Raw genomic sequence first — 26,720 nt, forward strand, 5'->3', positions numbered from 1 at the left:
CGGCCGCCGGGCGGGGGCTCAGGGTGGGCCCGCACCCAGCACATCGGGACCCGAGTGCGTGGCTCAGCGTGAGGAGGTGGCAGACGGCTTGGCCTGGCGCGGGGCTAGCGCGCCGGCGAGCATCTGTCCACTCGCTGCGCAGCCCGAGAGTCGCGCCGCTCGCTCCGGCCCTGCGGCGCAGGTGGTCCCCACCGCCGGGATTAAGATAGGGACCCGGCAGGGGCAGGGGCTGCTCAGGCCGAGCCTCGCCCTTACTGCACCGCGAGGGAAACGGAAGCCAAGGGCAGCCCGAGGGCCAGCCGCCGTGTCGGACCTGCTCGAGGGGCCGAGCCGGGCCTCGAACCCCGGTCGGCGCCGCCCGGGATCGGGAGACCTCAGTCCGCCGCGCACTGCCTGCGCGTTCCTGGAACCCGGCTGGGCAGAGGGCGCGAAGCGTGCGGAGAGGCGTTCCTGTCGCCCTCCCGCCGCGCGGGGCCGCGGAGGGGGGGGGCCCTGCCAAGGTGACCCCGCCGGGGCAGCCGAGGGTCCCCGCCTCCTCGGCCGCCGACACCTCCGCCCTCGTCGCGGGCCGCGGGGCTTTTCCCGCGGGCTCCCCCGCCGCCCCCACCCAGGCCACCTCCCCGCCGTGTCCCAGCGCTGCCCTCGGGCGGGGGGCGGGGCCGGGGGCGAGGATGGGGCCGAGCGGGACGCGCGCGGCGCGGCGGCGGTCCGGCGCCCCCCCGCGCCCGCCCTCGCGGTGCCCGCGCCACGCTCCCCGCGGCCGCGCCGCCCCCCTCCGCGCCCCTCCCCCGGCCCAGCGCCGGGCGCCCGGCCGCCCCCTCCCCCGGCGCGCACGGCCCCGCCTGGCAGCTGGCGCCCCGGGCCTGGGGCCGCGGCGGCGAGCGGGGTTTGCTGGGAGGGGCGGGCGGGAGGGAGGCCGCCCCCCGCGCCCCTCCTCCTCGCCTCCGCCGCGGCCCCTCCTCCCGCCGCGGCCTCCTCCCTCCTCCCTCCCTCGCTAAGACATCCCCGCACGGCCCGGCCGCCGCGGCCACCTTCCCTGCCGGAGCTGCAGATGTGGCGGCGCGGCCGGGCGCCGGGCGGCCGTGCCAGGGCAGCCCGCGCCGCGTGAGCCTCGCGCCCCGGCCCCCGCCCGCCCCAGCCGCTCCCCGCTCGTCGCCCCCGCCCCCCGCCGACCCCCGACCGCCGGAGCCCCCCGCCGCCGAGGTAGGAAGCCCCCGGCGTCGCGCCCTGGGCACGGGGAGCGGGCGGGGGGCGCCTGTCGCGCTCGCGGGGGCCGCGGGGCCCGAGGGTCGCCCCCGTCGTCGCCGTCCGCGCCTCGCCCCGGGCCATTGTGAGCCCCCGCCGAGGCCCCTGCGCGCTCGCTCGCTCGCTCGCTCGCGCGCTCCCTCCCTCGCCGGCTCCCTGGCCGCCCTCGGTCTCCCGGTCTTTCTCCTCCCTCCCTGCCCGCCCTCTGTCCGGAGGCCGGGCGCAAACTTCAGCGGGGAAGTTGGGCGACCGCGGCGGGGGCGCACTGCGAGGGGAGAGGGGGCCACTCGGAGCCTGGGCACCAAGTTGGCCGGGGCCGCGGGGCAGCCGCACCTCGCCTCGGCTGCACCCGGCTGTTCCCAGCAGAGGATCGGAAAGGTGTCTTTTTCTCCTCCCCTTGTCTGGAAAGGTCTCCCTCCCGCCGCTCCTGGGAACCCTGGCCCTTCCCTGGGCCCCAGGAGGGGCATCCCTGGGGGTTGGGACCAGCGGTTGGAGTCCCGTCCAGCACTTGTACCCCGCCCCTGCCCTCGGGCTGGAGGCCAGAGAGGGGCTTGGCTGGGTGAGCAGGGCAGGGGTATCCAAATGCCTGAGGGCGGTCCGGAGCTGGGGAGGAGGGGGCGAGGCAGGTGCATCCCCCGGGAGGGAGAGGCCTGTGCCTGCTTCCCGCTGGCCCCCTGGAATGGGGCTGGAATCCAGTCTGGCACCTGGAGGCCTTGGCACCCTGCCCTGCCCAGCAGGGTACTCGGGCCACAGCAGGGCAGCGTGCCGCCTTTCTGCCCATCCAGGAGGGGCCCGCCCAGCCTGGCCAGAGGGTGGCCGGGAAGCTCTGGTTGCAGGGAGCTGCCCAGCCCTGCCCTGGGGCCTGGGGAGCTGGAAGGGATACTGGGAGGAGCCCTGGGCCCCCAGCCATCAAGCCCTGGATCCTGGCTCTGTAGGGAACGCTGGACACCGAGAGGGCAGCCAGGCCAGCCAGGGACCTGGCCAAGGCCTGGGCTCCCGTGGGTCTTGGTCTGGGCCTGGGATTGTGGCCGAGCGGCCATCCAGGGCGGCTGGCACCCTTGGTAGCAGTCGGTCATCCTGTGTGTGCTGGCCTCCTGGAGGGATGGCAGCCCCCCAGGCTCGGGATGGGGGAAACGCCCCCGCCCACTCCTTCCCAGCCCTGCTGTGCAGTGCCACCGTGCCACAGCTGTCCCAGCCCAGCCCACTCCCCCACCCCCACCCCGTGACCTTGGAGCCCTCCCCCTCTGCTCCTCTTTCTCTCCTCTGGGCCCAGGAAGGGCCTCCCAGCTGGCTGTGGTCCTCACTGGGGGAGAGGCTGCACCTGGCCCCCCCGCAGGACACCCCTCCAGAGCTCCAGCCCAGCCCATTTCACACCCATTCCCAGTTCAACTTGGCTCTGCCTGCAGCTAGCCGAGCTGTGCCTGGAGGGAGGGTAGGACGTTGTTTTTGGGGCTGGGGGTAAGGACCCCTTGGAAGCAGCCCTGTTTTCCTTAGCCTCCTCCCCTCCCCCTCCTTTCCGGAGCTGCCATTAGCTCTGACCCTCTGACACCCCCCCCCCATGCCTGCTGGCCCTTCCCTGTCTGTGACCTTTCACCTTCAGTGTTAAATCCCTCCAGCTGGGGCTGTTTGGCCCCTGAGTGACCCTGGCCCAGGCCCCCCGGGGGGCCTCTTTCTGTGCTGGCTCTCAGGGACACCTGCCAGTCCCCTCCCTCACCCATGGGAAGAGGGTGCCCTGGAAGCCAGACAGTGAGTCAACACATTCCCAGGCACCACTGCTTTTGGGGATCTGCTAGGGCCAGGCCACAGCCTGGAGGGCGAGTGGGAAAGCCCCTGGCTTGGGAGGCAGGCGTGGTGGGTTCAGGTCTCCAATCTCCTATCAGTTCCTGGGTCCTTCCCTTTCGGGGCCTCAGTTTCCCTATCTGTAAGGCTGCCGGGTCAGACCAGGTGAACATCCTGGGCTCCAGATTTCAGGAGAAGCTGGGGGTGTGGGGGCTTGAGACGGGGCTGGGGAGGGAAGGCCACCGAAAGCCAACTCTCAATTATCCGTGGGTGGAGCCGCTATGAATAACTGGATGCCACAGACATCTCAAAACCTCATTTTAAACAATTGTGTGAACCGCGTTCCCCCAAAGCTTTTGTCTGAGAAGCCCAGCTGTGAAGGAGCAGCCACAGCCATTTCTTCTGCCTGGCTCCCTTTTGGGGAGCGGAGGGCCAGAGTGCGACCCTTGGGGCCTGGAGGGAGGCCTGGGCCCCACCTCTGCCACCCCCTCACCCACCTTCCCTTCCCTGGCCTGGCCTTGGCCCCTGGCTAAGGGAGCGTCTTCTCCCCACCTAATCCGCCCAGGGTCGGGCTGCGGTGTGGACGGAAGAATGCTTTCCTGGCGACATTTTCCCATATGCATTTCCATCCACCCCACTGGACTTGCAGGGGACCTAAATTTCCCTCTTGGGCGTGGAGGCCTGGGCAGGCACTGGACAGAGGTTGGGGCAGTCCCAGGATTTGGGGGGGGGGGGTGGCAGCAGCTGTGGCTGGGGGACCAGATGTTGGAACCTGGGCCTACAGCAGAGCTCTCTGGGAGGCCAGCTGGGGGCTTCTGGGACCCTGCTTCTGCCCCTCCTGCCCAGATGCCTCGTAGGTTCCTGCCTCCCAGGGGAGGCTGAAGAGGCACCTCCCCCAGTGGGAAAGTGGGATTCCAGAGGAGAGGCCCTGAGCTGGGGGAAGGGTCCAGGCAGAGGAGGAGGAAAGCTCCCCGGAGTCCCCCTCCACTGGGGTCGCGATGGTTATTTCATATTTCACAGCACGTGCCCGAGGCTAGTGGGGGCCTCTGGGCGGTACTCCTCCCCCAGATCAGTACCCCCAGAAAGGGGCATGGGGGGCACCCGTGTCTGAGACCCTCTCGCCTGGGGATGGGGGCTCGGGGACCAGCCAGAAAGACGCAGCTCTCCCTGATTCCTCCCTGATTCTCTGCCTGATTCTCTGCCTGATTCCTCCCCTCGGGGGGGGGGGGGGGCTGGGAGGTCCTCAGGCATGGGCCGAGGCCCCAGTCTGTGCCTGGGGACACCAGGGCCCCAGTGGCTTCTGGCCCTGGGGGCGGGGCCACAGCTGCTGCCCCAGCGGTTTCTGGAGTGGCTGCCCAGCCCCACCCTGGTGGATTCTGATTCAGGTGTGGCCAGGGGCAGGGACTCCACGTTTCCGACAGGCACCTCTGTGCTTTGCTGATGGCCAGGGCTGGGCCACTGCCTTGCTGCTGCTGGTGGCTGGTAGACCCAGGCCTCTGTCCCAGGTGGCTGGGGCAGTGCAGTGGGCCCAGGGGTGGAGCAGCATGGAGATCCCTGGAAGAATCCAGCTGACCCCAATGCCTTCATTGGCATGGTGACTTCGCAGGGGCCCACACCTCTGCTTGACAAGTGAGGGAACTGAGGCTCACGGAGGCGCAGGGCGGGGCCTGGCCATGGCCGGGGAGCCTGGTGGTCGGTTCCCTGGCTGGGATTAGCAGGGGCCCTGCTCTGGGGCCTGCCAGAGGCTCTGCTTGCAGGTCTGTTCTCACCCTCCAGGGGTGGTGGGAGGGGAGGTCTGGCCCAGGTCCTCAAGGGGCCCCTTCCCCCTCCCTCACAGCGGGTCCCTGGGGAGTCGCGAAGGCCTGACCTGGGTGACCCTTCTCCCTGCCATCCCTGTGGGCCTCTCCCTCCAAGTGTCCCCAAGGCTTGGCTCTGGCCTTCCAGGGCTCCCACAGCTGGGATGCAGGATTCTGGTTGGCTGATGGCTGGACTGGGGGGTGTGCCTTGGGGTGTGGAGATGGGAAGTGAGTCCAGCTAGGGGGGGGGCTTACCCCTGCCCCAGACGCCCTCACTGGGGGGCGGGCAGAGGGAGGCCGAGACTCTCCCAGGCGTCACTCGCTGGGCCGCCCTTTGTCTCTGCTGCCTCTGGGAGCCAGGTCGCGCCCCCTGCGGGGAGGGGTCTGCCTGAGTGTGGGACCTGCATGTGCTTGTGTGCTCCAGCCTTGGCAGATGGCTGCTGGGGGGTGGGGTGGGGTGGGCTCAGCCCCAGCCCCCGGCCCCCTCCTCCAGTCATGGCCAAGGGCGGCTGGGAAGGCAGCAAGGCAGCAGAGGCCCCGGGAGACCTAAGCCCCCTCATCCTCCCCACCCCCGCCCACGGCTGGGAGCCTCCAGGAAAGCACCCCTGCCCCTCACCCGGGGTCTGGGCCAGCCGTGAGGCTGTCAGGGGCCGGTGGAGGAAGTCGAGGCTGTGAGATGTGGGGACACTCCGGGTCAGGAAGGAACAGAAAGGAACTGGAGTCCAGGGCTGTCTGGCCCTGGCCCCTAAAAGGTCAGTTTAACTCAGGACCCCCGCCCTGCACCGGGCAGACGCATCTGGAGGGAGTGCCCCTCCCCCGCCCCCCACGCTGGTCTGGCTGGCAAGTCCCAGCCTGCCTGCGCCCGGCTTCCCCCAGCTCTGCCTCTGTCCAGAGACCCTGGGCCCCTCCCCCACACTTCCCGGCAGACTGACCCCAAGCTTTGCGTCCCCTCCTGCCTTCCCCCCTCAGTGCTGCGGCCTCTGCCTACCAGGGCACTGCTCCAGGGCACCAAGTGGCCACCCTCATGGTTCTGTGGACCTTGGGCCTTCAGGGCTTGCAGCAGGCCAAGCCTGGCAGGGTGCTCCCTTTTGGAAGGGGGAGGACGTGGGGTGTGTGGGGGAGTGGATTGGAAACTGCCCGGCTCCTGGGCTCACTCTGCTACCCAGAGTGGGACTGCAGCCGTCCGTGGGAGGGTGGGCGGCGCCCAGGGCTGCATGGCCGTGGCACGAGGTGAAGCCCGGAAGCTGAGGGTTGTCCCATCTGACTGGGTGATCTCTGCCAGCCCCTACCCATGTCCAGCAAGTCCATGTCCTGGGGTCCCTTGGCCCTGGGCAGGGAGGAAGAGACAGCCGAGTTGGGACCAGGATGAGCTTCTGTCCTTGACCTTGGTGAACCACCTCCATCTCGGTCTCCACTACCTGTGCACCTTGGCTGGGGGCAGGCAGGCACTCATTCATCACCAAACCTCTCCCAAGCAGCAGGTGCACTGGAAGGGGGGTGGTTGGCGTTTGAGCTCCAGTTCTGCTCCTCTCACGATGGGGAAACTGAGGCCCGGGGCCTCGCCCTGCATCAAGTTGGATCACGTCTGGTTTTCTGACTCTAGTCCCAAGGACTTCCCACCCTGGTGGAAGCGGTGAGGTTAGGCCAAGGGCAGTGGGAAAGGGGGCAGTGAACTGTTGGTGAGGTCAGTGGGCTCAGGGGAATCCGCTGCCGGAACACCAGGCCTGGGGGAGACACCGGGGCGCTGGCACAGATGCTCCTCAGTGGGTTCTGCTGTGGCATTCACAATGTGTGAGGACCTGGACCCCGGGCGGCTGCTGGGCCATGCGCGCTGCCTTCAGCCGCGTGGGGACAGAGGCAGGTCCTTGTGTAGGGGCTGGGTAGAGCTGCCAGAGGCAGAGGCCAGGGAGGTTCATCAGGGAAGACTTGCTGGAGGAGGAGGCAGGACTATGGGGACCTGGGAGGCTGTGAAGCAGGAGCCAGCACCTGAGAGGTGTCAGGTTCTGCAGAGACGGAGGATCCTGAGAGAGGAAGATGCCTGGGGACAGGAGACCCTGCAGGAAGGGAGAGGCGCTGTCTGTGGCTCCCTAGTGCCCGCCGGGCTCATCGCAGCCTCCCTGCTGGGGCTCTTCCTTTCCCGCCTCCTCCTCCACTGAGTGACAGGCAGACTCGCTGCTTTCAGGGGGGCTGCATGGTGGGAGCTCAGAGTGGGTGACAAAGAGTCTGTGCCCCTCCAAGCACAGGGCCCCCAGCTGGGAAATGGGGAGGCATGCTGGCTGGTCCCAGCCACAGGGACCCCCCGTGCTCCCTCTGCCCCTCACCCCGGCCACGTGGCTGACTCAGGTCTGCACTGTCTTCCCTGCCTGGTTGCCCTCCAGGCCCTGCTCCCCCGTGGGCCCCCCAGAGCACATTGGAGGGCCAGGTCCTGGAATGCAGGGCTGTGTGATCCAGCCGGATGAATGAGGCGGTGAGGACAGGGCAGAGTCCAGAGCCTGCCTTACCTGCTCCTGTGTCTGCACTTGGCAGGTGCCTGACCCCGGGCGGGGGTGAGGGGCCATAGGCATGGGCCCCCTGGGATGCGGCAGGTGCCTGTGGGTCCACCTGCGGCCAGGCTTGGTTTGGGAAGTTCAGTGGTGCCTGGGCCTTGTGTCCAGTCTGTTCCCCGACACTGGGGCAGGGCGTCCCTTCATGTCCCGGGTGTGCTGTGTTTGAGCACAGGTGTGACACCTGTGCCCGCACCTGTATGTCTGGAGGCGCTTGGGTGCCCATCCATGTCCTTGGGGACACTGGCTCATGCGTGCGCTGGCCCCGGAGAGCTCTGTGACTGCCCAGCCCTGCCTGTGTCTCGGCCTTGCTGGGTGTGTGTCCCTGTCTGGCTCCCCCAGTGCCGGCCCCTCCCAGGGATTTGGGCGGCCTGGGCCCGCCCTCCTGTCTCCCCCCCCTCCTAGCCCAGGCGGGCGTGGGGGCTGCTTGGCGGGCTTGCCTCTGGCTGCGGCCCAGGTGCAGGCAGTGCTCTCGGCCCCACGCACCCCCCCAGCTGGGCAGACGGCAAAATACCAGACATAGTTGTGCAAAGGTGGCTGCAGGCTGGAGGCAGCAGGGGGTGGGGGCCGTCCGTGGGGGCCCTGAGCCACCAGGACCAGGGGAGGCCTCCGTGCCAGGTGGGGCCCTGCAGCTGGCCGGTCCATGTGCTGGGCCCCCCAAGTGCCGCCTTGCCATCCCTGGAGTGCCTCTGCTGGGGCATCTGGAGCCGGGACTGGGGAGGGCTGTGGGGGGAGCCAGCCTCCAGCCTCCAGTCCCCAGCTCCAGCTCTTCCTGAACTGTCCGGGTGACCTTGGCAGGCCCAAGTGACTGTGCGGGGCACTCCCAGCCCTGGACCGGAAGTGAGAATACCAGTTGTCATCTCCTGTGTGGTGTTTCCATGAGGAAACTCAAGGGATGGCGGGGTGGCCTGGCTCTGGGGCTCCCCGTGTGAGCTGCCCTCAGGTGCTGCTGGGAGGGTTGGGGGAGGGGGAGGCTTTCTCCCAGGCCCCCAAGGCAGAGCAGAGTTCAGCCCTGGCTGGGTCAGCTGGGGGCCCTCAGGTTCCCACCAGGCAGGCCCGCCCTCCCAGGGGATCTGGGGGTGCTGGCTGGGTGCCCATCTTGGGATGGGTGGGGCATCTGCTGAGCCAGTGGGTCCCAGGGAAGGCACCCCCCAGGCTGTTCCAGGAAATGCTGTCTGCTCTGGCTCCTCTCCTGGGACCCCTGGGCCCAGGCCTCAGGACAAGCCCCTCCCTGGCCTGGGAGGCGGCCTCTCTTGCTGCAGTGGGCTCTGGAAGGTGACCAGGGCCTGCTGTGGTCACTCCGCAGGACAGCCGAGGCTGGAGGCTCCGCTGTTCGGGGTGGACTGTGGCGTCTGGGGGGAAGGCCAGACCCCTACTCAGCCTTCCTCAGAGCTGTAGATGGGCCGATGTCCGGGCACTGGGCAGTTGTGACAACCCAAGCGGCACCTTTTATTACAAGTGCCTACTGTGCGCCCAGCACTGTTCCAGGCGCTGAGTGCTGCACTGAGCTTTCTCCTCCCCAGGAGCCCCTGGTGTGGAGGGTACTGCTAGTGCTACCCCGTTTGAGCAGTGAGCGTGATGAGGCTCCGGCGGGGAGGCAACTTGCCCAGGTTGCTTGGGCAGGAAGCAGCGGAGCCAGGTTGGGGCCCCAGGAGGTCTGACCTATATTTGGAGCGCTGTTGCCCGGTCAGGAAGGGGCATCTGGGACAAGGCCTGTCTGGGGCCCCCAGCAGGCTCTGCCGCTGCCCTCCAGCCCCCACTCCTGGGCGGCCAGGGAGGGTGGAGCTCTTGGCCAGAGCGGGGAGCCTCGCGGTTCCCAGGAATGCCGGGTTGTGGGGCCGTTTGCCTTGGCAGCTCTCTGCCCTCAGCTCTCCAAGCCTCCTGGTGGGCCCCACCCGGGCGGCCCCTCCAGCGCCCACCCACTGCCGGCACCCCTGCCCCTCCCAGCTCTGCCCCTTGTCCACACAAGCCCCTGGACCAGGCCCGAGCCCTTTTGTCTCTCCCCATGACCAAAGGCACAGGAGGGGTGATGCAGCCAGCTCTGCCAGACAAGCTGTGACCCCGGACGGGTCGCCGAGTCCCGAGCCTCAGTTTTTACATCTGTAAAATGGCCGTGAATTGCACCTGCCTCAGCAGGTGCTGGCATGTTGCCGAACCACACACAGCTGGCTGTGGGCGCTGTCACTCTGATATTGGCGCATGGCTTCCAGGCCTGGGCTTGCACCCCTTGTGCAGGCACCTCCTCCTGCAGCCCTCAGTCCCCCAACTGCAAGACCAGAGTGCCCAAGTGCAGGCCCGGCCTCCAGAGCTGGGGCAGCCACACAGCAGGCCTTGTCCGATGGGACAGGGGTTCAGGGACCTGCTGCCCTGGACTTCTGGGAGGCACATCTTGGGCTGACCAAAGGACAGTTTCAGGCCCTCGCCTGACCCCACACTGCTCTGGGGTGTGCAGGGGTGGAGCCTGCTCCTGCAGGTGGCCTGTCCTCTCAGCGAGCCCCAGGGTGGGCATGCACAGCCGGAACCTGCCCTGTGGCCCACCCACACCCACACAGGCACCCCTCAGGCTCAGGGCCAGCCAGCTGCTGGCCCCAGAGCAAAATTCCATCTGCTTGGCTCCCAGGTAGCCTGGTGACCTTGAGCCTCAGTTTCCCAGAATAGCACACAAAGGGGTGTGGAGGGCTCGGTGGATCCATGGACAGGGTGGTGCCCAAGAGACTGACCTTGGCTGTCTGGGGTAGGACCCACCCCCAGCCAGTGGTCCTGGGCCTCAGTTTCCTGGAGCTTGCCCTCCAGTCACCAGGGTGGGAATGGAGGCTGGCTTCACCTGTGCCGCCTACCTGGCCGGGGATGGGGGGCCAAGCCTGAGCGGGGGCTCCCCCGTGCGGCGCTGCAGCTGGGCCGGCGGGTGGCGCACAAAGGCAGCTATTGTCTGGCCCGGCCGTGGGGGGCCTAAACGGCCCCCCCTCCTGTCCCCCCCCTCCGGCGCGCCCAGCCGGGGTGAGGGAGGGCTCGCTGTCCCGGTGGTCCCGCACCGCCGCTTCCTCCCGCGAGCTTCACTCTAATTAGTTCCTTTCGCAGCCTCCCCGCCTGGCCCGCCTGGCCCGTGGGGACGCGCCTGGGGGTCGCTGGTGGCACCTCCTCGCCACAACGTGCAGATGGCTGGGAAACTGAGGCCCGAGGTTCCGCACGCCCTGACCTCACACTGCACCCTGCGAGCGCCCGCGGCTGCGCGCCCCGGGAGCGTGGGCGCGCGGCTGCTGCCCTGAGCGAGGCAGGTGGCCACCTCGTCCTTGGGATCACGTCCCCTCCCTGGTCGTGGGCACTGAACCGGTTGGGGGCGTGGCGGGCCCCTGGAGGTGCCGGCAGCGCCCGGTCCTGCCCTCCTCTGGGCTCCAGAGGCTTTTAGGCGGTGGGAACCCGCTCTCGCCTGCCCCCTTCACCCGACCAGGAACAAAGAGCAGAGCGAGCCCAGAGCTGGCTGCTGCCGGCTGCGGGTGGGGGGTGGGGACACTTTGAGGTTGGCCAAGGTCGGAGCCAGAGTGGGGTCACAGGCCCCCTGGGGGCCCCTGCCCCAGGAGGAAGAGTTCTGGGTGGGGCCGGCCTGGGGTGGAGGTACTGGGAGGTGTGGACTATGGGGCGGCTCCTTCCTCCTTTCCCAGGAGAGGGAGGCGGCGCCCAGGCTGGGCCCTGGCTTTGGCTTCCACAGCCAGGAGCCCTCCCTGGACAGAGCCCAGGGGGGCAGGAAGTAGGGGTGGGGCGGTGTCCCTGGGGGCTGCGCCTTCTGATCAAGGCGGGTGCTGGAGCCCCTGCTGCTTGGGGCACTGAGCCGGGCCTCTGCTCCCAGGACAGGCTCCTTCCCTGGTCCTCCCTAGCTCTAGGGGTGGGCCGTGTCCCCTGCAGGTCTTCTGCCAGCCCCCCTCTAGTCTGGGAAGTGGCTGGCAGTGCCAGTGAGAGTTCCCAGACTATCCTGCCCTTGTGGTCCCCTTCTCCGGCTGTGGGGAGGCCTGTGGCCCTGGGCCAGCGGAGGGACCAGGCCACCAGCCCTTCCTGGCTCCTGAATTCTTAATCAGCATAAATATTTACTTCCTTCCTCCCCTTCCAGGCTCCCAGCACAGAGGAGCTTCAGGGAGGTTGGACTGGGCCTGTGTCTAAAAATAAACAGGTGGAAGGACAGGCAGACAGACAGACACGAGGGGGGCGGGGGTCAGGCAGAGGGCAGCCCAGGCCCATCCATCACCGTGGCTCACCCACCTGCCCGCTGTGTGGCTGGGAACATCTGGTACAGGCAAGGCTTGACTGAGGAGCACATCTGAACAGCGCTGACAGCTCTGACTGGGACAAGGCGCAGACCCACGCTCTGACGGGCACACCCATCCCAGGGCTGGCGACTCCTGTGGTAGCCTGTGGCCGGCCCCCTGGGATGGATTCCCGGATGCAGAGGGGCTCGGGGCAGGGGACTGTCTTCCTAGTGTGCGGAAAGCCTTTGCAGAAGCCAGTGTGATCGGGAAATGAACCCGCCGAGGAGCCTGCCCTGGGGGAGGGTGCCCTGGGGGAGGGTGCCCTGGGGGAGGGTTCCTTGGTGGCCGCACAGGCCACCAGGCAGACCCAAGGGCAAGAAGTAGCGAATGGTTTGATCATGGGCTGGTTCTATACATCCTTTCGGATTAGGGGTAAGAACTCGGATATGGTGGCTGGTGCCACAGCTCACTAGGCCTGCGGTGCTGGTACCCCGGGTTCTAGTCCCAGTCGGGGCGCCGGATTCTGTCCCGGTTGCCCCTCTTCCAGTCCAGCTCTCTGCTGATGCCCGGGAAGGCAGTGGAGGATGGCCCAAGTGCTTGGGCCCTGCACCCCATGGGAGACCAGGAGAAGCACCTGGCTCCTGGCTTCGGATCAGCGCGGTGCACCGGCCGTAGCAGCCATTTGGGGGGTGAACCAACGGAAGGAAGACCTTTCTCTGCCTCTCTCTCTCTCTCTAACTCTGCCTGTCAAAAACATAAAACAAAACTCAGATGTGGTGACTGGCAGAGGCTTCCACAGCAGGTGGGTTTCAAGGTGCAGGAGTCACCTCCACGAACGGGTACAGGCAGCGCTGCTGTGGTAGCCACGTCTGAGCTCAGGATGAACTTAACCTTGTTCTCGGGTCAGTGGATGCTGGTATTTCACTGATGTAAAGAAAGTGACACCAGTGAGATTCTAAGAAAATTATGGTGAAAATTATGACACACAAACTTACAATAAAAGAATATCACCAATAAAAAGTAACATCTGAGCTTGTCATTGACCACCAGACAGAGCCGCTCTGCCCTTGCTGCCCCAGCTTGGCCTGGCTGGCCCACAGTCCCCAGCTGCCCCCTGGTGGCAGCCCAGGGCCGTCAGGCTCCTGGGAGCTGGGTGATGCTGCTCCCAGACCCTTGGGCTCTGCACAGTGGGCCTGGTTCAGTGGAGAGAGCTGCAGCTGCTTGCCAGCAACCATGAGCACGTGTAAGGGGCGCTCTGCCGCCAGCCGCCAAGGAGCCCTTCTGGCCTCCTGGGAGGACGCCATTGCTCCCCTGGCCTGCTCCTGTCTGGGCTGACCAAGCCTGTGTTCCAGGCACGACTGTTGGGACTTGGCTAGCAAGGTCCTGAGAGGCCATCTGGCGGCTCTGTGCCTTGAGGCAGTGTCGCTAAAGCTCAAAGACTCAGAAGTGGGTGTGGAACCTCTGGGTGGGTAGCTGGTGCTCTCTTCCCGTGATGGCTGCTGGCCAGGCCACTCGGAGCATCTTGCAGCCTGGGAAGACAGCCTCCCGCTGCCCTGCTGCACCCAGGGCGTAGCACAGCCGCTGTTCTTCCACAGGTTCCTGCTGCCAGCCACCGCCTCCCCCCCCCATCGCCATGCACTCCTTGGACGAGCCGCTCGACCTGAAGCTGAGCATCACCAAGCTCCGGGCGGCGAGAGAGAAGCGGGAGAGGACGCTGGGTGCAGCCCGGCAGCGTGCTCTGCACAGAGAGCTCGGCTTGGTGGACGACAGCCCCACGCCGGGCTCTCCGGGCTCCCCACCCTCAGGTACTGTGCTGGCCAGGGCAGGGGGATGCAGCCGTGAACGAACCATGGCGGCAGAAGAGCGACCAAGGTGTGTGCGCGCGGGGAGCAAGCTCCTGCGTTCTTGGAGAGCTGCCCACACCTTTGTCATTCTCTGCCCAGAGTTTATCTTGGGAGGGAGCAGGGAGCTGGGGCCTGCCCAGTTCACAGGCAGCTCAGAAGCCTCTGGGAGGACCTGGCCAGGGGGGCGGGGACCCAGTAGTAGTCATGAGGTCCAGGGCTTCAAGGTGCAGTGATCGACCCAGGTGGGGGACTGGTAAACTGGGGACTGAGCCAGCAGGTGCTTCCAGGGGCTGCCCGGTACTCAGGCATGGTGTTCACCCTTGCTGCTCCTCCCGAAAACCTGGATTCAGCACATCCTGAGGCTCTTTAAACAGCCAGCCCGCTCACTGTGTAGAAGGGAGCGCAGAGCCAGGAAGGGACCCTGGAAAAGTACACGGATTCCCACCTTCCCGTGTGATGGGGAGCCAGGGACCCTGGGTTCAAGTTCCTGTCCCGCTATTTGCTCTGTGCCAGACCACTCCCACCTATACAGTGGCTACTTCCCACTTCATGTCTGCCCCAGCGTCACAGTAAGTTTTCAGACATGGGAGGATCCCACCTGCCAGGACCCCTGAATTGTGCCTCTCCCCTAGGCTTCCTGCTGAACCCCAAGTTCCCTGAGAAGGTGGAGGGGCGCTTTTCAGCAGCCCCCCTGGTAGACCTCAGCTTGTCACCGCCATCTGGGCTGGACTCCCCCAACGGTAGCACCTCACTGTCCCCTGAGCGCCAGGGCAACGGAGACCTGCCTGCAGTGCCCACAGCCCCGGTAAGCAAAGAGCTGGTATTGTCTCCTGGGGCAGCTCCAGACAATGGGAACCTGCTTCCTCGCTGTTCTGGAAGCTCCCTCCAGGTGCTGGGGCCTCCCCACGGTCGTCAGATGCCTCCTTCCTACCAGGGAGACCCCAGGTGTGGCATTGAGGGCCTGCCCCCCCCCCCCCGTCGTAATTCCTTGTGTGTAGATGAGGTCTCATGCGCAGTAGGGGCGGCCCGGGGAGGGGTCCCTTCTCGCCAAGCAGGACGTGACCCGCTCTCACCCCCAGGACTTCCAGCGCTGTTTGGACGGTGTCCCCAGCTCCTTCCACTTCTTCCTGCCCCTGGGCTCTGGTGGCGCTCTGCACCTGCCCGCATCCTCCTTCCTCAGCTCCCCCAAGGACAAGTGCCTCTCGCCAGAGCTGCCCCTGCCTAAGCAGCTGGTGTGTCGCTGGGCCAAGGTGAGTGGGGACTGGGAGGAGCGGAGCGAGGGCCGGGCAGGCACCCCACCCTGGCTGAGAACCCTCCCGGCCCCGCAGTGTAACCAGCTCTTTGAGTTCCTGCAAGACCTGGTGGACCATGTCAACGACCACCATGTCAAGCCTGAGAAGGACGCCGGGTACTGCTGCCACTGGGAGGGCTGTGCCCGCCACGGCCGGGGCTTCAACGCCAGGTGAGGGGGACGGCGAGGGGGCGGGGGGGGGGGCAGGGTGTCGGGTTGCTGAGCCTGTGCCCCGCCCGCCCTGAGCAGGTACAAGATGCTCATCCACATCCGAACGCACACCAACGAGAAGCCGCACCGCTGCCCCACCTGCAACAAGAGCTTCTCCCGCCTGGAGAACCTGAAGATCCACAACCGGTCCCACACCGGTGAGAGGCCGGCCGCGCAGGGGCGGTGCAAGGCCAGGGCCTCCTGCAGAGGACAAGTCAGTGTTCACGGCCCTTTTCCAAAAGCCACCTGCAGGGGGAGGCCTTGCCCCGGCCACACCCACAGAACCAGGGCTTGATTCCTCACCTCTGCCAGCCCTGGCCTCAGTGGGAGGGAGGGCGGTTGGCACAAGGGCAGCGCTCATCACGGGCCAGGCCCCTGCAAGGGCTTTGTTAATAATGTGAGGGTATTTCAAAAAATTCATGCAAAATGGAATCAAAAGATGCTCATTGTGGTGCAAAACAGTTTTGAAATATTTTCATAATATGCATTTTTTCATGAAGTTTTTGAAGGATCCTCATATGCGTGGGTTTCAAATTTTTTTGCAATTCCAATTCCATGAACCTTGGGCCGTGCCTTCGTGTAGTCTCCAAGGCCACCCTCTGCGTGCTGAAGTTCACAGGAGCCTGAGAGGACAGTGAGGCCACGGCAGAACTGGGGTCACCCCAGCTCTGTGCTCAGCTGCTGTGCCCCTGGGCCCCACGCTTGGGACTACCTGTCCCCCTCCTATGCCCTCGACCAAACTGGCCAGTTCAGGCTCTCAGGGAGCTCCGGCCTGTCCAGCAGGTGGGTACATGGGGAGACATGGGAGGGAAAGACCCTCACGCCGCCTGCCTTGCCTGTCCGCCCGCAGGTGAGAAGCCCTATGTGTGCCCCTACGAGGGTTGCAACAAGCGTTACTCCAACTCCAGTGACCGCTTCAAGCACACGCGCACCCACTACGTGGACAAGCCCTACTACTGCAAGATGCCCGGCTGCCATAAGCGCTACACGGACCCCAGCTCGCTGCGCAAGCACATCAAGGCCCACGGCCACTTCGTGTCCCACGAGCAGCAAGAGCTCCTTCAGCTGCGTCCTACCCCAAAACCTCCACTGCCTGCCCCCGACGGCGGCCCCTACGTCAGTGGGGCCCAGATCATCATCCCCAACCCTGCCGCCCTCTTTGGAGGCCCCAGCTTGCCCGGCCTGCCCCTGCCCCTGGCCCCTGGCCCCCTCGACCTCAGTGCCCTGGCCTGTGGTAATGGTGGGGGGGGTGGGACTGGAGGGGGCATAGGTCCTGGGCTGCCGGGTCCTGTCCTGCCCCTCAACCTGGCCAAGAACCCGCTGCTGCCCTCGCCCTTTGGGGCTGGCGGACTGGGCCTGCCTGTGGTCTCCCTCCTCGCTGGCTCCGCTGGCGGCAAGGCTGAGGGGGAGAGAGGGCGTGGGTCAGCGCCCTCGAGGGCCCTGGAGGGCCGCAAGACACCCCTGGAAAGGACGGAGAGCAGCCGCTCCCGGCCAAGCCCCGACGGACTCCCTCTGCTGCCGGGCACCGTGCTGGACCTGTCCACGGGCGTCAACTCGGCAGCCAGCAGCCCCGAGGCTCTAACCCCTGGCTGGGTGGTCATCCCGCCAGGCTCTGTGCTGCTCAAGCCAGCAGTGGTGAACTGAGCGCCCTGGCCAGCTGTGGCAGCCTAGCCAGCAGTGCCCGCCTCGACGAACAGAAACCCTCTGTGAAATAGCAATAATGTCCTTGGCCGGGCTTGCTTGGCTGTACTCCTGGGCAGCCCCAGCCCAGGCAGCAAGGATGGTGCTAGAAGGTCATTGCTGGCTCCCCGGCTCCCGGGTGAGGACTCGGACCTGCCGTCCAGTGAGAGCTGTGCTCTTGGGTGCTGAGGCCTCCCTCCTCCACCAGACCCCATTCCCCTTCAGCCTCCCACCCTGGTGCCTCTCATCCAGTGGCCAACCTGGACAGGTCGCCCCCTCTCTCCCCCTCGCTCACCTGCCAGCTACAGGGTGCAGAGACCGCTGCCCCCGTCCCAGCAGTGGGGGTGTCTGCCCTCCCTGTTGGTGCCCCACCCCCTCCTGCCTAGGCTCATCCAGCCCTGGCCCTGGCGGCTCTTTGGACCCCTTCCCTCTGGAGGGACAGCAATAGACGCAGGCCCTGCCAAGCCACAGGAAGCAGCTCTGTTCTGCCTGCCCCATGACAAGGCGCCTCCCAGCTTGCTCAGAGAAGGGAGGCCTGCTCTGCCCACTCTGCTAGGTGCCCTCGTCCCTCACCTAGTCCCCATGATAGCACTGCCCGAGGGTCGTCCCCTCTCTGGGTTGGACAGCATTCTCCAGCGGGAGAGCTGAGCATCCACTTGCCCCTGCCCCTGGAGCCTCCTCCCTCTACTTCTTGGGCACCCTGGGGGTGTGGAAAGCAAGGAGGGAGCCCTGAGCTGGGGAGGGCCCACATCCAGCCCCAGGAGGTAGGAGGTGGCTTCAGACCCGGGGCCACCAAGTCACAGCATCCAGGGGAGTTCTCTGGAGGCCACGGACTGAAGGTGCTGGATGGGCCTGGGGCTGAAAGAGCCTGGATTTGTGACAGGGTGTTCTCTGGCTTTTCCTTTTCCCCTTTCTTAGAGGTGTCTCTCCCCTGATCCCCTTTGCCCAGCTGGTTCCCCCCAAAATCTGTGTTTCTCAGAGTAAGCTAAGGATGCTGGAGATACATGTACCCCACAGCCCACTGCCTGGCCTAAAAACTGGGCCGTCTCCCCACCTGGCAGTGGGGCGCCCTGGCCTCAGGGCCTGCCCTCTCACTAAGGCCACAGGATGGCTAAGCCCTGCTGCCTCCCCACTGGCAGAGCAAAGGAGCTGCCAATAGCAGCAAGGCACACCCCCCCCCCCACGCCCTGGACTGCCCTTCTGTCCCAGAGGGGTCACCCTGACCCGGCCCACCCTGCTGTTGGGCTCAGACCCCAGCCCTGACAGGCCCGGCTGTGCTGGCTCTGCCCCTTGAGGGGGCTGTGAGCAAGGTAGGAGGGAGCTGGTCTCCTTTCTTTGGCCCCCACCCAGGACCCAAGCACCCCACCCATTAGGGCCCCAGGCCTTAAGTCCCCGGCTGGGGGGCCGTGGGTCTGAGCAGAGGAGGGGGCACTGGACAGTGGCATTAGCTCGGCACGTGACTCAGCATAGACCAGGCTTACGAGGGCCGGTGTACTCTTTGTCGTTGGTTTGTTGTTGCACATTCCAGGATATCAGTATTTTAACAGGTTCTAAGTGCCTTTCTATTGTAGCTTATGTTTTTCCTCCTCTTGGCTCCATTGCTGTTAGCATAGAGTTTAAAAAAAAAGAGATAAGCTAATGACTATAACAATATATTCCTCCATGTCAGAGGAGTTTATAAAGAAACAATAAAAGTGAGTTGCAAGGACGCTTCTGGTGTCTGACAGCCACCCAAGACTGCACCCTCACCACCACCCTGTGCAGGGTGCTGAGCGGCACAGGTGCGACTGCAGGGCTGAGCATTCCGGAGTCAGGTCCTTGTCCTGCCACTGCCTGCCGTGGCTCCAGGGAGAGGCACTTCCATAGTCACACACTAAAGCATTCTAGACCCATTGGCAAGATGCTGTACTGAAACCCAACCCCAGGAGGGGGGCTGGGGTAACTCAGAGGCCTGAGGGGAGGGCAAGGGCAGAGCCCAGGAAGGTGACCGCAGAGCAGGGGTCTGGCAGGACAGCATGGCGGGGAGCTGGTGCTAGCCCACCCAGTATGTGGCAGAGCCGGGCCAGGCTGGCTGCTATTCCCCACGCTGGCTTCCCCAGACATCTCTGGGCTGTCAAAGGCCACTGCTGGCCCCGCCCCCAGCTTGCACAGAAGGAAAAGCAAGCTGCCTGCTGGAATCTGGGTGCAGCACACAAGAACCGCAGGACAGACATTTATTACCGAACTATAAATTAGAGGAGGTGGGGTGGCGCAGGGAGTCGAGCCGTCACGTTTTGGGTGCCTGCCCTCTCTCTCCATCCTCCTGGGCCTGGATCCTGAGCTCCTCATCCAGGCGCTCCTTCGCACGGACCACCTGGGGGCAGGAGGTCACAGATGATTGGGCTAGTGGCCAAGACTCTGCCCTTGGCCCCTGCCTGATTCCCCGAGGAGCTGTGGGATACAACTGCCTCCCCCAGCAGCACCCCAGGGTGGAAGTGATGGTCCAAGGAGGGGCCGAGCCTGGGTGTTTGCAGGTCTGTGGCCACAGCAGCAGGACTGACCCCTCACCAGCTGGTGTTCCTGTTCCTTCCAAGTCCTAACTGCTGCGGGGCCACAGCCCCATGGGCCCCACGGAGCTGAGGCAGACAGAGGGTACCAGTCTAGGGGTCCTCTTTGAGGCTGGGGTGCACCCATCCACCAAGCCTTTAACTGCCAGCTCCCCTGATGGAAACAAGGGACTCCAAGTGTGGAGAGGAGGCCTAAGGCCCTCCCTGCTCCCAAAGCAAAGAGCACTCACCTTGGACTGCAGATAGAAGGAGCCGCCCACGGACTTGTCATTCACCTTAAACAGGTGCTCGTAGTTCTGCAGAGGAGCGGAGGGAAGAGGGGTCACGGCCTGCATGGGTGGGGAAGCTGAGACAGCTCTTTTAGGACAAGCTAAAGCGCTCGACGTCTGTCCCCACGCCACCTGCTATGCAGTGCAAAGCAGGAGCACAGACGTGTGCAGCTGCCAGGCCACAGGCACAACACCAAGCAACCGTGGCTCTGCCAGAACCTCTGCCCTAGGCCCACCCTCATCTTCCAGGAGCCGGCCTGGTGACCTCACCTTCTGGATCTCCTCAGGGCTCAGCTTGGAGACGTTGAGGATCTGCTGTGCCTCCTGGAGACTCAGGCCTGAGAGGCTGGAAGCAGCTGCAGACTGGTGGCCAGCGCGGCCCCGGGCGTCAGCTGCTGCCCGGCTGGCTGTGTGGACACGTGGGCGATGGCTCAGCCTGTGGCAGCCTAGGGCTGCCCCTGGGACTTCCAAGTGGGTGGCTCACCCCTGCCAGGTGGCATGGGGCAACACAGAGCACTGGTGGCCAGGATGCTCTCTTCTCCAGAAGTGGGCTTTTTGGGGGAATGGGGCAGGAAGTGAGGACAGACACAGCTCACAGGTTCCTGGACCGTCTAGACCACAGGATGACCCTATCCTCTTCTCTCCCCTCCCCACTCCAGGGGCACAGCCAAGTAGGGCACTTCAGGCTACTACGGGGACCAGACCCAGAGAAGCTGTGGCAGGGAGAGGAGGCAACAGTGCTCCTGGGATCTGGCTGCCCACCCGGTACCCTGACCTCCAGGGCAGGCTGCCCTGCATGACCTCTTCCTTCAAACATCCTACAGCCAGGAGCTACACGCTTTCTCCTCAAGGGTCGAACAGCACCTATCCTAGGCTTTGCAGCTGGTTAGGCTGTGTTGGGTTTACTCAACTGCCTCGAAAGTGGGGTGTGGGTGCAGCAGCGTCCCGAATGCATAGGGGGCTGGGCAGGCCATCTGCTGACCGCTCCTAGAGCCTCAGTGAAGACAAAGTTCTTCCTCCCACGCAGAAGGGCACAGAGGCCTGTGTTGTCCCAGACTAGCCAAGCTGCAGAACCCCAGCTGGGAGTGGGGGTCCCCACATTCCACAGGGAAACCCAACATGGGCAGAAGCACCCCAATGCGCTTACCTGCAAATTCCTGCCGCAGGGCCCGTGCAAAGGCCTTGCCCACCACCTGTGCGCCCATCACAATGATCTGGGCCAGGTACTTGGCCTGTGGGCAGAACAGGCACCTGGTCAGGCTTTCTCATAGCAGCAGAGGGGAGACCCTGGAGAAAGCTGCGTGAGGTGGCTTCAGATACTTGTCAGAGACGCCAGAGGCAGACCGGACACCCCATACCTCCCCGGCCTTTGAGAAAGGAGCCAAGGCAACATGGCTGCAGGGGGTGGAAGCCACTGGTTTCAGGAAGAAACGCTGCGGCCTGGGAGCCAGACAAGGGGCCTGCTGCCAACTCACTCTGCACCGGAGCTAACAACGGCTCCTCCATGCTTCTGAAACTGACCTCTGTTACGCCCGTCGTGATCAGATCCACCCAGGTTCTCAAAGACTATCAAACTCCTGTGACAATCACTCGGTGGAGCCAGTTAACGCACCAGCACCACCTGTGGCACCACTGTGCCTCCTGAGCACCGGTTCCCGGCTGCTTCTCTTCTGATCAGCTCCCCACCAACGTGCTGGGAAAGGAGCGGCAGATAGCTCAGGATCTTGGGCCCCTGCCACCCAGGTGGGAGATCCAGATGGAGTTCCTGGCTCCTGGTTTTAGGCTGGCCCAACCCCTGGCTGTTGTAGCCCTTTGGGGAAGGAATCAGCAGACAGATCTCTTTAACTGCCTTCTTAAAGTATTCTTTTCATTACCTTTGCTTCTTTTCCTTGGTTCACCCCCCAATGGCCACTGTGGCCGGCGCACCACGCTAATCCGAAGCCAGGAGCCAGGTGCTTCTCCTGGTTTCCCATGTGGGTGCAAGGCACAAGGACCTGGGCCATCCTCCACTGCCTTCCCGGGCCACAGCAGAGAGCTGGACTAGAAGAGAAGCAACTGGGACAGATTCCGACACCCTGACCGGGACTAGAACCCGGGATACTGGCGCCGCAGGTGGAGGATTAGCCTATTGAGCCACGGTGCTGGCCCTTTTTTCTTTCTTTTTTAAAAAAGATTTATTTATATACTTAAAGGCAGAGAGAGAGAGACAGAGATGTTTTCCATCCACTGGCTCACTCTCCAAATGGCCACAACAGCCGGAGCTGAGCTGATCCGAAACCAGGAGCCAGGAACTTCTTCCCGGTCTCCCCCGTGGGTACAGGGGCCCAAGGACTTGGACCATCTTCTACTGTTTTCCCAGGTCATAGCAGAGAGCTGGATCAGAAGTGGAGCAGCCAGGACTCGAACAGGCGCCCATAGGGGATGCAGGCACTGCAGGTGGTGGCTTTCCAGCTACACCGATGCCGGCCCTCAACTTTGCCTTTCAAATAAGTGAATTTTTAAAGTCATGCAGGAACTACTTAGAGCAAAGCAGTTTCCACCTTCAGGGAGCTGAAAGCCCAATAGGAGGGCATTCAGACACACACTCTAAGGACCAAACACTTCAGAGTAGGGCAGCCCCATCTGCTCAGGTGCTGGCCACTGTTCACTGTGCTCCACCCAGCACTGACTGCAGACACACAGCCTCTGACACCTGCACTGAGGGAGCTCACATGCAGAGGGGTGAGGTTATGCATACCCCAAGGCTGTGGGTTCCAGGAGCTGGCACAAGTGCAGGTGTCAACAGAGGAAACCTTGGGAATAAGCGAGCACTAGGAGAGAGGGCATGCCTGGGCTGCCGCCTGGCAGGATCCAGAGCCGAGCAAGCCCAGCGAGGGGCTCCAGACTCCACTGGACCTAGACTCCAGAACCGGCCTCTCTGGCTTCTGAGGACCTGAGCGTCCCTACAGGCGAGATGTGATCACAGGCCTGTGGGGTGCACACAGAAGTGGTTTGCGGTTTCACCAGTTAGCCGGAAAGTTCACAAGCCTGGATTTCACTGCAGAAAGCCAAGCCCGGTGGCAGGGGCGAGGGACAGCAGCAGCTCTGGCTCACGGGTGCGGTGTGTGTGTCTCACCTGACCCTGCTCTTCTTGCCTAAAGCCACTGCTACAGGGGACAGGTGGCTCTGAGGTGGAGCGCTGATGGCCGGCAGGTCACGGCATCCCGGTCTCAGAGGACGCCTCCCACGGCAGCCTCATTCTCTGCCACCATGGCCCATCACATGGCCTTATAATCACTGTTTTACTTTCCTGCCAAGGCCAATGACTGATGCTCCACAACAATGCATGCTGGGAACTGAAGCTTGGGGCCTGGCTTTGTGGTGCAGCAGGTAAAGCCACCGCCTGCAACGCCGGCATCCCATATGGGCGCTGGTTCCAGTCCCTGCTGCTCCACTGCTGATCCAGCTCTCTGCTAACGGCCTAGGAAAGCAGCCGAAGATGGCCCAAGTGCTTGGGCCCCTGACACCCCAGCGGGAGACCTGGAAGCAGCTCTTGGCTTCAGCCTGGCCCAGCATTGGCTGTTGTAGGCATCTGGGCAAAGAACCAGCAGATAGAAGACCTCTCTTTCTGCCGGCGCCACGGCTCACTAGGCTATTCCTCCGCCTGCGGCACCGGCACACTGGGTTCTAGTCCCTGTCAGGGCACCAGATTCTGTCCTGGTTGCCCCTCTTCCAGGCCAGCTCTCTGCTATGGCCCGGGATGGCAGTGGAGGATGGCCCCAGTGCTTGGACCCTGTACCAGCATGGGAGACCAGGAGGAAGCACCTGGCTCCTGGCTTCGGATCAGCATGATGCGCCAGCCTCAGCGCACCGGCCGTGGTGGCCATTGGAGGGTGAACCAACGGCAAAAGGAAGACCTCTCTCTCTCTGTCCACTCTGCCTGTCAAAAAAAAAAAAAAAAAGACGACCTCTCTTTCTGTCTAACTCTTCCAAATAAGTAAATAAGTCTTTAAAAACAAAAAACAGACTTTGGGTCAGTGTTGTGGTGCAGCGGTTTAAGCCTCCACCTGCAATGCCATAAAGGACCCAGTTCCAGTCCCAGCTGCTCCACTTCTAGTCCAGTTCCCTGCTAATGGCTTGGAAAAGTGGCAGAAGATGGCCCAAGTGCTTATACCCCTGAACTCATGTGGGAGACCTGGAATAAGCTCCTGACCCTGGCCATTGAGGCCATTTGGGGAGTGAACCAGTGGACAGAAGATCTCCCTGTTTCTCCCTCTCTCTCAGTAACTCCCTCTTTCAATAAATAAATAAACCTTGATAGATACACAGAGAACTGAGGCTGTAGAGATAGGACCTGGATAGGGTTCTAGGTACCTAGCTTCATCCTGGCCCAGCCCTTACTACTGTGGGCATTTGGGAAATGTACCGGTGGGTGGGAGATCTCTCCATCTCTTTTCCTATCACTCTGCTATTCAAGTAAGATAAATAATAATAATAACAACATTACTGAGTAGCTGCAGTTAAGCTGCATGCCAAGCACTGTCCAGGCGTTCTCCCAGGCAGTCCCTGTTAGCGCCCCTTTCTGGCCTCAGCCAAGTGCAATCAGGACTGAGGGCTTGCCCGGGTTCACACAGCTGGGACGTGCACACAGGCGGTCCCAGAGCCTGCCACGGTGCCCGCCATGCTGCCCCCCTTGGGAGACAAGACAGCTCCCACAGGGACCTTGGTGGCCCAGGAGGCCACCTGGGCAGCTCCCTTGACCACTGGGATAGAGTAGGGAGCTTGGCAGGCCAGCCTCCCTCCCCCTCAGCGCTGGAACCACAGGTCACTGTGCCACAGGGGAGAGGGAGAAAAGGACACCTTTCGTCCACTGGTTCACTCTGTAGATCCTACAACAGTTGGGGCTGGGCCAGGCCAGGGTCAGAAGCCTGGAACTCAATCCAGGTCTCCTGCATGGGTGGCAGGGGCAAAGCAACTGGGCCATCAGCTGCTGCTTTCCCAGCAGCACTAGCAGGCAGCTGGACTGGAAGCAGAGGCTCTGGGACTCAAACCCACACTCCAGGGAGAGCTGCAGACGTCCCAAGCAGTGACTTAAACTGCTGTGCCACAACGTCCCCCCCAGGGTTCACTTACTGCTATTCTTCATATCACAAACGAGGCAACGGCCAGACGGTGTGGAGGTCAGAGCTTCTGCCCGCACATCGGTTCTGATGGAGGCCCTCTGATTCCCTGGGGCGCGGGGAGGCAACAAGGACAAGCAGCAAGGATGACGTCCGCCGGAACCGGAGTCTCGGCTTGGCAGTTCTGGGCAGGTGACTCAGCCTCGGAACCTCAGCTTTCTCTGGAGAGAATACCCTCCTCACAGAAGACTTACGGCCCTCAGAAGTGGACAGGAACGCAGCGACGGCCGCCCGTGCTTCGGGCTAGGAGGCGCTCATCAAACCCTCCCTCCCAGCACCATCTCTGGGTCTCACCGTGCTCAGAGCCGATTCCTGGGAGCCGAGCTCCACCAGCTGCAGCGACCATGGATAATCACGGCCAGCAGCTGAAATCCCACAAGGCCCCAAAGCACCCCACAGTCCACTGACACGTAGGCCTGAAGGTCCCAGCAAGAAACCAGCCCACGCGGCACCCACCTTCAGGCCTAGCTAGCTAGTGAGCACCAGTCAGGGCCGTGGGGCTCCGACTCTGGGACCCACAACGGGCACCACGGACACTTTCTCCTCTGGGAGTGAAGCCATGAGATGGGGAAAAGGGCCACAGACAAAACGGGGGTGGGCTGCACTCGGGAACGTGGGTTATTGTGCATCAAGCTCGTCCAAGTGAGTCACCCGCCCAGAACTGCCAAGCCGAGACTCCAGTTCCGGTGGACGTCATCCTTGCTGCTTGCCCACCCCACCCCCCAGGGAATCAGAGGGCCTCCATCAGAACTGATGTGCGGGCAGAAGCTCCAAGGAGCCAGCTTCCAGACCCTGCGTGCCACGCTCCCAGCCCTCGGGGTGGTGCAGGGACCACCACTCCGGCACTTACCACAGTATTCCCAGGACAGCGGCTGGGGCAGCAGGTGCCCCAGACACATCTGAATGACCGTGGCTAAGGATCCACGCTTAACCAGGCCACCCACAGCTCTGCTTTGGCCATGGTTCTATGCCCCTGGACAGGGTTTCCAAATGCTCCCTGACCCCGCTGCTAGAGGTCAGTCCCCTCCCCAGCTGGGGACTCCGTTTCCCTCCCCCCTGGACCCTCTAACCCTCAATATCCCCCCCTCCCACCTGTCGAAACCCAGGACTCAGCCCCCGCCCCAAGCCCTCCCAGGCCCCTACTCATCCCTCCCCACGCCTCTCTATGCGTGCTGTCATATCGCCGGGCCCTGTGCACTCGCTTTCTCCCCCGGTGCCATTCTGCTTGGCAGAGGGGGGCTCCCAGCTCAGCCGGGGCTCGAGATGCGGCGGCGTATGCGGGCCCAGGACTGGCCCCCGACTCCGTGGGACTTGAGCTTCAGGCTGCTAATCCGCAAGACGGCAACGCCAGCAGCAGGGCTCCGAAGAAGCCGCTGAGACTTCTCCGTGGGCCGCCGCGTCCTCCCGCCCCACCTGCGCGGCGGCCGCGTGGGGAACGGACAGAGCCGGCGCTCCGGCGCCCACCGGCCCGTGCCCCGGCTCTCGGCGCCCACACTTCTCGGTGTCTCGGGGCCTACTTCAGGTCTCCCACGTCTTTGGAAAAGCCACCTTCCCGACGGGGACACCACCGACGTCGCAGGACCCCAGGGCCCCGTGCCCACGGGTCTTCCCGCCACGCGGCCGTTCTCGGCTCCGAGGCCGCCGCCGGCCTGCACTCCCCGACCCTGCTTCCAGCCAGGCACACGAAACCCACGGCGGTCCACAGCCCGGAGCCCGCAGCCTGTGTCTCCCTCCCAGGCCCGGGCTCGGGCGCCCCTCCGCGCGCAGCGCCTCACCATGGCGGCCGCTCCGAGGCAGGGGCGCCGCTTCTGGCTTCCTGCCCCGGGGCCCGGCTCAAAGGTCAAAGGCTGCCAGAGAACGCGTGCGCGAAGCCGCTCTGAGCATGCGCGCTGCCAGGCCGGGGCGGGGCGCCGGCGGTGACGTGACTGAGGGGCGGGGTGCGGCGGGAGGCCCCACCCCCACCCCGCGCTCCTCGGCGGACCGGGAACCGGGACGGACCTGCTCTCCGACTGTCCACGCGCTACACCAGCGACAGCAAGCGCACCTCGCTCAAACGTGGGGCAGTTTATTCCCTTGGTTTTGCAGGAATAGTTGGAACTAAAACATTATACGAAATAAAC

General features: G+C 64.3%; 2 protein-coding genes across 2 annotated transcripts in view; one reads left to right on the forward strand and one right to left on the reverse strand.

Annotated features, from left to right (window-relative positions):
• Nucleotides 1–1,170: 1,170 nt before the first annotated feature.
• On the forward strand, nt 1,171–18,335 carry GLIS2 (GLIS family zinc finger 2). Its single transcript, XM_062179801.1, has 7 exons — nt 1,171–1,203; nt 13,197–13,406; nt 14,078–14,250; nt 14,525–14,695; nt 14,774–14,907; nt 14,986–15,104; nt 15,797–18,335. The coding sequence occupies exons 2-7, from the start codon at nt 13,235–13,237 to the stop codon at nt 16,588–16,590; spliced, it is 1,563 nt and encodes a 520-aa protein (XP_062035785.1). The 5' UTR covers nt 1,171–1,203; nt 13,197–13,234; the 3' UTR covers nt 16,591–18,335.
• Nucleotides 18,336–18,803: 468 nt separating this feature from the next.
• CORO7 (coronin 7) overlaps nt 18,804–26,720 on the reverse strand; it is a 59,558-nt gene continuing 51,641 nt past the window's right edge. Inside the window, exons 28-31 of the mRNA XM_062179798.1 lie at nt 20,589–20,673; nt 19,712–19,848; nt 19,403–19,468; nt 18,804–18,979 (exon numbers count right to left, since the gene is read on the reverse strand). Of these exons, the coding sequence (XP_062035782.1) occupies nt 18,893–18,979; nt 19,403–19,468; nt 19,712–19,848; nt 20,589–20,673 (375 nt within the window). The 3' untranslated portion in view covers nt 18,804–18,892. The remainder of the gene's footprint in view (nt 18,980–19,402; nt 19,469–19,711; nt 19,849–20,588; nt 20,674–26,720) is intronic.

Source organism: Lepus europaeus, chromosome 21 (assembly GCF_033115175.1).
Source record: "Lepus europaeus isolate LE1 chromosome 21, mLepTim1.pri, whole genome shotgun sequence".
NCBI classification, from domain to species: Eukaryota; Metazoa; Chordata; class Mammalia; order Lagomorpha; family Leporidae; genus Lepus; species Lepus europaeus.

Coding starts and splice junctions, on each gene's coding strand:
- GLIS2 (XM_062179801.1), top strand. CDS start 13,235: ATGCACTCCTTGGACGAGCCGCTCGACCTGAAGCTGAGCATCACCAAG. Junction 14,696..14,773: donor TGGTGTGTCGCTGGGCCAAG/GTGAGTGGGGAC, acceptor CCGGCCCCGCAG/TGTAACCAGCTCTTTGAGTT. Junction 14,908..14,985: donor GGCCGGGGCTTCAACGCCAG/GTGAGGGGGACG, acceptor CGCCCTGAGCAG/GTACAAGATGCTCATCCACA.